Genomic DNA, 8,236 nt, shown 5'->3' with positions numbered 1-8,236 from the left:
GGTGTTTGTCTGTGATCAGCCCATGGCTTTCTGTTTCAGAGAGAGATATTGGTACAGGCAGGGACATGGGAGGATGAGAGCAAGGTGGGGAAGTGGATCGTGTGTCTACAGCCTGCAGGGAAACAGGCACAGCCGTGGGACAGCATAGGACATCCTGGGGTGGAGATGGCCAATGACGAGAGCACACAAGAACTGGTTCTGACAGAGAGATAGGAAGGGATAGACATAAATGCCATGAAGGAGCTGATGAAAGAGTTCATTTGACTCCTGAAAGATGGGGCGAGTTTCTAAGTCCCTGAAGCTCAAAGCATCAACGAGATAATTGGGAGGCATCTGAATGAACAAAAAGCAGGGGGAGAGGGGAGCCTGGAGAGCAATGGGAAGGGCAAATGTCCTGCTACCTCTGCTGAGAAGGTGCCCTTAGACATGGTCATTTAATCAAGGGAGGTGGGAAGACCTGAAAGATAAGGGAGATTGAATACGCAGCGTAATATAATAGATAGAGCAGCCATAATGCAAGTACAGGAGATCAATATTTTTTCTCCTATGATTAATGCACTCCCTGCAAATTCCCATTCTGGCATGATGGGAAAACCCTGCCACTATATTAAAAGTACTCAATTGTTTCAGCTGGTGAAAATGGGCTCCTATTTTTTTCTCAGTGTTGCAGATTTGTTCACCTTTCCAGGCAGACCTTGTTTGCCTGACCATAAAACATCCAGGGCGGCTTTTAGAGTCCTCCGTGTACCTGAGGTGTTTGCCTGGGGCTGGCAGCTCTCAGGCAGGACGTGTGGGAGAGCAGAGCCCCTCGGGATCTGCAGGCAGAGGCTGGGCAGGGGGTTCCCAGGGCATCTGCACTGGCAGGAGGTGTCTGTGTCCCTGTAGCTGAAGGCATTTGGGTCCTACATCCAACCACAATAAAATTTAAAAGCTGAAAAGTGTTTTCAAACATTTTCTTTGCTTTGCAGCTTTCTGTTTAATTCTTTGTTTTATGTTTATTGACATTTTCTAAACATCTTTCTTTTCGGACTAGCAGCATTTAAAGAAAAGGTCATTTTGTGTCTTGCCCAGAGCCCTGTGCCCCCAAGACAGTTCCTGCCCAGGACTGTCAGCGACACCACTCAGTCTTTGCTGAGAGAGAGTCACACTGGGGTATCGACCTCTTTTCGCTGGCTGAGATGTTAGTTTAGGTGGTCACATACAGCACAGGAAGATTCCTGCCCCATAAACATTTGCTCTGTGGTTCTCAGAGAAGGGGCCTGACACCATAGGATCAGTTCAAGTTGGAGGGGACCTCGGGAGTCCTGCAGTCCAACCTGTCAGAAAAAAAAGGGTCAGACCAGGTTGTTCATGGCTTGATCCAGTCTGAGTCTGGAAACCTCCAAGGATGGAGTCTGCACAGCATCTCTGGGTGACCTGCTCCAACGCTTGGCTCAGCTCACGCTGAAACATACTTTCCTTATCTGCAGGCTTAATCTCTCCTCTTTCACCTTCCACCCCCTGTCTTTTGTCCTCTCGCCATGCCCCATGGTGAAAAGCCTGTCTCTCTATTCTCCATCAAGTCCTTGTAGGTACTGGCAGGCCACAGTGAGGTCCCTCTCGGCCTTCATTTCTCCAGGCTGGACTAACTCATCTCCCTCAGCCTCTCCTCGGGGGAAAGGTGCTCCAGTCCCTGACCATCTTGGAGGTCCTTTGCTTCAAGCAGAGGGATTCAAGCACTGAGCCCAGCAGGAGGCTGGAAATGGCCAAACAGGACAATTCACCCATGAACTTGGGGTGTGCTGCCAGTGCTGGAAATGGCCAGGGAGAAAGGCTGGGGGGTTACAAATGCCCTGGGGCACCTGCCCCAACTCTCCATGGCACCAAAGGCACAGAGTAGCCTCCTCTCTCCTGCATCTGCAAGTCTCAGCTCCCTTCCACGAGTCCTGGTTCTGCAGCACCAACCCCTGGTGTGAGTCCTCACCCTGCAAGGTCGGACAGCTGAGCTAACTTCAGTGGGTTCCTCTCCTGAGCACTTCCCAGCCCAGCCCAGTCCCTCTCTGGCTCTCCCCATCACTTCCCACCCCCTACCCATCTCCCCCCTGTCCAGCCCAGAAAAGCAGCCCATTCTGGGCTCACCCCATGGCAGTGCCCATTGATGGGTACTGCAGAGCTCTGCACACTCAACCCCACAGCCCCCGCCCCCCTGAAGGTCACAGTAGCTCCTGGGAGGCAGAGAGGTGTCTCAGCCTCCCCATCAGGTGCAGGGCTGAGGGCCAGCCATGGCATGAGGAGATGGAAGCCAGTGGCTGCTCCTGTCTCCAAGACATCCTTATTGTCCACTGCCAGCAAGCCCCTCTGTGCCAGCCCCTCTCCCAGGAAAAGACTCCTGGCCCCGGGGATCCTCAGGCTGCTCCGGCTGCCCAAGCAATAGAAAAGCCTGCCTGAGCTGGTGCATTCAGAAATAGATTTCTCTTTGCCATCTATAACCGCCTGGAAGCAGGGAGTATCTTCTTTGCTTTTCTCCAGGCATGTCCCTGCCCCCAGAGGGCCTTTCACCAGGGAAGTTTGTCCATGCTGGCCTGACCTGCCGCTCCTACCCCCTCCCTGTGCTCTCCACAGGGCCCCAAGCTGTTGGTACGGCTCTGCAGCGCGAGTGGGCTGTGGTGCATGAAAGCCATGGGGTGATGTCCCAGGCAGATCCCTGTCGATCATTCACCACCTCCAGAGGAACTGGGCACCCACAGGTGAAGGCTCAGCCCAGGCCCATTCTCTAACGCATTGCCCCATGCCCTCCTCCCCTCATCCCATGGAGAAGCCAAGCAAAGCAGCACGGCATTGTGGGGGCAATTTGTTCAGCCTGACCTCAGCTTTGGCAGAAGAGCCCAACCTCCAGGCACCAGCACTGAGGAAATCCCCTTTTATTCCAGAGATGCGACATGGGAGGCAAGCTGTACCATTGTGCCAGCCACATGTGAACAGGCCTCTGGGTCAGACAGGCTGGGTTCAGGCCTCTGGTGAGACGGAGTGGATGCAGGCATGGACAGACACGGTTATCACAGGCAAAATGCCCAAAGCACAGGAGGTTCCGGAGATGAATTTGAAATCACTTCTGAAGAGACAGGAGCTTGTTAATGCTGCTGAAAAGAGCTGATTGAATCAGCTTCTTCAATGTGTCTTTAAGCTCCTGGTTCCTCATGCTGTAGATAAGGGGGTTCACTGCTGGAGGCACCACTGAGTACAGAACTGCCACCACCAGATCCAGGGATGGGGAGGAGATGGAGGGAGGCTTCAGGTAGGCAAACATGGCAGTGCTGATAAACAGGGAGACCACGGCCAGGTGAGGGAGGCACGTGGAAAAGGCTTTGTGCCGTCCCTGCTCAGAAGGGCTCTTCAGCACAGCCCTGAAGATCTGCACATAGGACAGCACAATGAAAACAAAACACCCAAATTCCACAGAGAGACTAACCATGATAACCCAGACTGCCCTGAGGTAGGCATCTGAGCAGGAGAGCTTGAGGATCTGGGGAAGTTCACAGAAGAACTGGTCCACAGCATTGCCTTGGCAGAGTGGGAGTGAAAATGTATTTGCCATGTGCAGCACAGCATAGAGAAACCCACTGACCCAGGCAGCTGCTGCCATGTGGACACAAGCTCTGCTGCCCAGGAGGGTCCCATAGTGCAGGGGTTTGCAGATGGCAACGTAGCGGTTGTAGGACATGATGGTGAGAAGAGAAAACTCTGCTGACATCAAAAAGACAAACAGAAAGACCTGTGCAGCACATCCCTGGTAGGAGATGGCCCTGGTGTCCCACAGGGAATTGACCATGGCTTTGGGCGCAGTGGTGGAAATGGAGCCCAGGTCAAGGAGGGACAGGTTGAGGAGGAAGAAATACATCGGGGTGTGGAGGTGGCGGTCGCAGGCTGTGGCGGTGATGATGAGGCCGTTGCCCAGGAGGGCAGCCAGGTAGATGGCCAGGAAGAGCCAGAAGTGCACGAGCTGCAGCCCCCGTGTGTCCGTGAATGCCAGGAGGAGGAACTCGGTGATGGAGCTGCCATTAGACATTTGCTGCCTCTGGGCATGGGGAGCCGTGCAAGGAGGAAAAGTCAATTGACAAGTTAGGGGAGACTTTTCTGAGCAAAACTAAAAGCCATTTCCTACAGACCCTCCCCTTGCTGCACACAAACACACATAAACACCCACACATTTCCCTTTTCTAGGAGACCTTCCTTCAGCTCCATGGCTGAAGCTGTGCTTTGTGCTGGTTGAATGTGCCCTGAGGAGCTGGGCCTCTGCCCTCTGGCTGCTGAGGTGTCAGCCCTGCTGTGCAGCAGTGCGTTCATGGGAATGGTGGAAGCACGGCCCAATCCTGGTATTCAGCTTTGTCAGATGAAACCATCCCTAATGCAGAAGGGCTTGTCAGCATCTGCACTCCCAGTGCTAAGGAATGAGGAATGCAGAAGGCAGACTGAAAGTATTTTTTCAAAAAGAATTTCCCCCCTCTTGTTTGAGGATTGTTTTGGGATGTCAGAAACCCTCAGTGTTTCTGTTGCACTCAGGGAGAACAGAGCGAATCCTGCAAGGCAAGAGGATTGCCTTGGGATTAGAGCAGAGTGAGGGGAGCTGGTCTGTCCCTCAGTCCGAGAGGCCCTGGCCTTGCACCTTTCTGTGATTGGGGGCGATCACACTGCTGTGTTCCTGTGAAAAGCCAGCAGACACTGCTGAGAGCAGAGGGATCCAGTGCAGACCACTAAATGTCCCACCCTTTCTCAAGGTCTCAGCAGCCCACTTGTAGCCAAGGACACACAGGGCTCATTTCACCAACCCAAGAGCATTTCCTTGGCCATTGCATCTCTGTGCTTCTCCACGGGGCTTTCAGGTAACACAAAGATGCTATGGGACAGATTTGCCTTCTGGAGGGCAGCTCACAGCTTGGAAGGATACCTCGAGGAGATGCCTCAGTTTTTTCATGATGGTATCTCGCTAAGGGCAAACCAGTTCATGCCCCAGCCCCACAGCCTGCATTGTCCACAGCCTCACAGATGAGAGGAAGGCTGGGACACTTGTTCCCAGGGACACACCTGCACGAAAGGCCCCACAGGATCAGCGTGTGAGTCTGCAGCTGAAACTGCCACCCCCAGAGAGCGTGACAGCAAGACCAGGATAACAAGAGCAATCACACAGACAAGTGGAGAAAGAAGGAAAAACACAGGGAGGTTCTGGCTGAGAGAGGCCAGGGCAGAGGCAGTCGGGCACTCAGGACAGCGTTCCCCTTCCCCAGCTGTGCACGCCACCTCCCAGACCCCAACATTGCTGGGCAGCTGCTCTCAGCCCCTGTGCTCTGCAGAGGGAACTGGGCCCGTGGCTGCAGAGCTGCACCACGGCTCTGCTGGAGCTCTGGCTGCAGAGGAGGTGGTTCATGGCTTGGACCCCACAGCCCTGAGGGCAGAGGCTTTGGTGGGTGGGAGAGGAGGCAAGGGGGCTTGCTCAGAGGCAGGGGTCTGCATTGGAGGGGATGATATGGAGTTTTCTGAATTCTCCCTCCCACAACATTGCTCTTTTAAGTAAGTTTCCTCTCATTCCCTGATCGTAACCCTGCTGCCTGGAGATTTTCCTTCTGGGAAGTGATTCCCTGTGCCATGTCTTTTCCCTGTCAGCGCTCACAGACCCCATGCCAACCTCTGTGCACTCCCAGTGCACTCACACTACAGAAACCTGCCTGTTTGCAGGGCACTGGCTGGGCACATGTTCCTGTCAGGAGGTTCAGAAGGGCAGGTCAGAACAGCCCTGATGGTGCAGCAGAGGTGATGCTGGTGCTGTCCCTAGGCAGCGGAGGGGCTGAAGGCACTTTAGGAGGTGGTTAGATGACCTACTGACCACTCCAAGTTACAGCTCAGGAGTCTCAATGACTTGTCCAAACTTGACAGGTCCTTTTCTATTTCTCTTTCCCTTCCCCGGCCCCACCCCTGCTCCTGTTCCCTGCCCTCAGAGTAGGGCACTGAAAACACAGGCTCAGGAAATCTCTTTATAGCAAACTCTGCCTTGACCTTCTGTGTGTGTGCTGCACCCCTGGCTGCACACACACGTTCACCTCCCTGCACCTGTCCCCGGGAGAAGGCAGCTGTGATGCCCTGTCCCTCTGAGGGTGCAGCAGGGAAGCCCTGCTGTGCAGCACGTCCTTCTCCTCTACACTAGAGAAACTGGGGCAGTCCTCCTGACTCTGGGATGCGCCAGCTTTTGGAGATCTTTCCACCAGCTGCAGATACATTGCCCTTCCTGCAGGTACTTACCACGTAGAGGGCTGTGAAGATTTCTCCCCCAGTGAGCTCTCAACTTCCCTTACACCCCAGACTGCCTTTAAGCTCTCCCTGCCCTGCTCCTCTCCCCTTGGTGCCTGCAGGCAGTGCCCTCAGCCCTGCTGCGCTTTGTAGAGCTGCTGCTCCTGGGCAGAGCTGTTTCCCATGAGCTCCCTGTGTCCTAGGAGCCTGGCCCAGCTCAGCAGCAGAGGACCAGCCCAAGGTGGCAATTTCTCTGCCCCCTCTGGGCTCCCTTGATTTGTCCCTGGGGCTCCAGGGGAACCTGCTGTGAAACAGCCTGAAGGCATCGCTGATGTGCCCTCCCTCAGCTGGGGAGAGACACTTCTTTCCAGCAGTGTCATTTCCCTGCTGAGAGACAGAGTTAGGTGCAAATATCAGCTTTTCTTGGCCCATCATTAGACAGGACATGAGACAGGGCTCTCCTTTACCCCTGCTGAGGGAACGGATTCAGTTGAGTCAGGCAAGGCATCCTCTCCATGGTTTGTAGTCCTGGGGCTGGCAGGGGACTCCACTCCCTCCCATGCACACCACCAACCCACAGGAGGTGGGATTCCTCTTGCCTCTGTTCAGGTGGGCATTAAAGAGGCACCTGCGTGTGAGCTCCTTGCCTCAGCTCCCATGGTAATTAATGGTGGTGGAGGCCAGGAGTGAGCTGTTCAGGTGCAAATGTGTGGTCACAGCTGAGGTGCTAGAGGTGGTCAAAGATAGGTGCAAGCAATAGAGAGGGATTGAAGATAGGTGCAGGCAGATGTAGAGACAGGACAACATCAGACACTGACAGCATCTTCTTGGAGACTCTTGGGAGTTTGGCCAACTAAAATGACAGCTGATGCCCAAATTAAGGGCAACGGAACCTGTCCCTACTCATTATGTTCAGGATGGCCTATGGAGGTATTCCTATGATGGAATGGAGTCATGTGGCATAGGGAGAGCTCAGGCTTTCTCTTTCTCTTCTCCATGAGCTGTATTTACTAGGTCTCCACTCACTGTGTTGGCAGTTGCTTCATGTTCATCCCCACATTGCCTTACAGAATTCTGGGTGTTGACTCAATCTAATTTTCAAACGCAGGCCCACAGAGCAACCTGAGACACCAGGGCTGGCAGGGACAGCACAGCACCTACAGGAAAGCAATTCCCATTCAGGGCGGGTGTGTGACAGACACCCCTGATGGCATCGCAGCGAGTGGGATTTGGTGCCTGTGTGCCATTGGCTGATGCCATCAGTCAGAGGCATCAGCCATCAGGTGCCATCAGAGAAGCAAGGTCTGTCCCTTCTCTACGCAATAGCTGCCTGCATTGCATGAACACAAAACACCCTGCACCGGGGTCTTTTCTCCCTCCCTTGGTGAATAAATCAAGGAACAGGCCAATTATGTTAACAGCGTGCCTGGATACATCTTGTCTTCAAGGACAGCATAATCCAAGCACTGACGTGGTTCATCTCAAAACTTAATTGAAGCTGCAAAGGGAATCCAAGGGCATTAAGATGAGCTGTTGCTACTTCAGGAAGAGCTAAGGAAGAGTGAGAAATACTGTGAGACCACTGCTAAATTTAGTAAGAGTAGGTGTAGATGGATCTGAGATCCTCTTTGCCTCCGCTACCTCCAGCGAGGTCTCCTGGGCCTCGGTGCTTTGAGGCAGGACGCTGGAGGAGGGCAACCAGCAGTGGATGGGGATCAAGCCAGGGGTTCCTTGAGCAAACTGCACCCTTACCAGTCCATGGGACTGGAGGGGCTGCACGCAAGGGTGCTGCGAGAGTGTTTTTCACCACTGGTTCATTGTAATTCGAGTAAGAAAGGCAGTCAGACTCTGCGAGGTATCATTTAACATGCTGTTCATTAGCGCTAACACTATGAAGAGAGCATCATGCAGATCATCTTAGGTCCCTTTTAGATAGTGGGAACCCCAGGTGGTGTAGCATTGAACAGGCCTCTGGCCC

General features: G+C 53.8%; 1 protein-coding gene across 1 annotated transcript; it reads right to left on the bottom strand.

Annotated features, from left to right (window-relative positions):
* Positions 1 to 3,085: 3,085 nt before the first annotated feature.
* LOC309603932 (olfactory receptor 14C36-like) lies at positions 3,086 to 3,877 on the bottom strand (the record flags this gene model as incomplete). Its single annotated transcript, XM_082338810.1, has 1 exon — positions 3,086 to 3,877. One exon carries the CDS (start codon positions 3,875 to 3,877, stop codon positions 3,086 to 3,088), a length of 792 nt encoding a protein of 263 aa, XP_082194936.1.
* Positions 3,878 to 8,236: the final 4,359 nt, after the last annotated feature.

Source organism: Platalea leucorodia (genome assembly GCF_965183815.1).
Source record: "Platalea leucorodia genome assembly, contig: HAP1_HAP1_SCAFFOLD_261, whole genome shotgun sequence".
Lineage (NCBI taxonomy): Eukaryota > Metazoa > Chordata > Aves > Pelecaniformes > Threskiornithidae > Platalea > Platalea leucorodia.
This window is presented reverse-complemented; position numbering and strand designations above follow the sequence as displayed.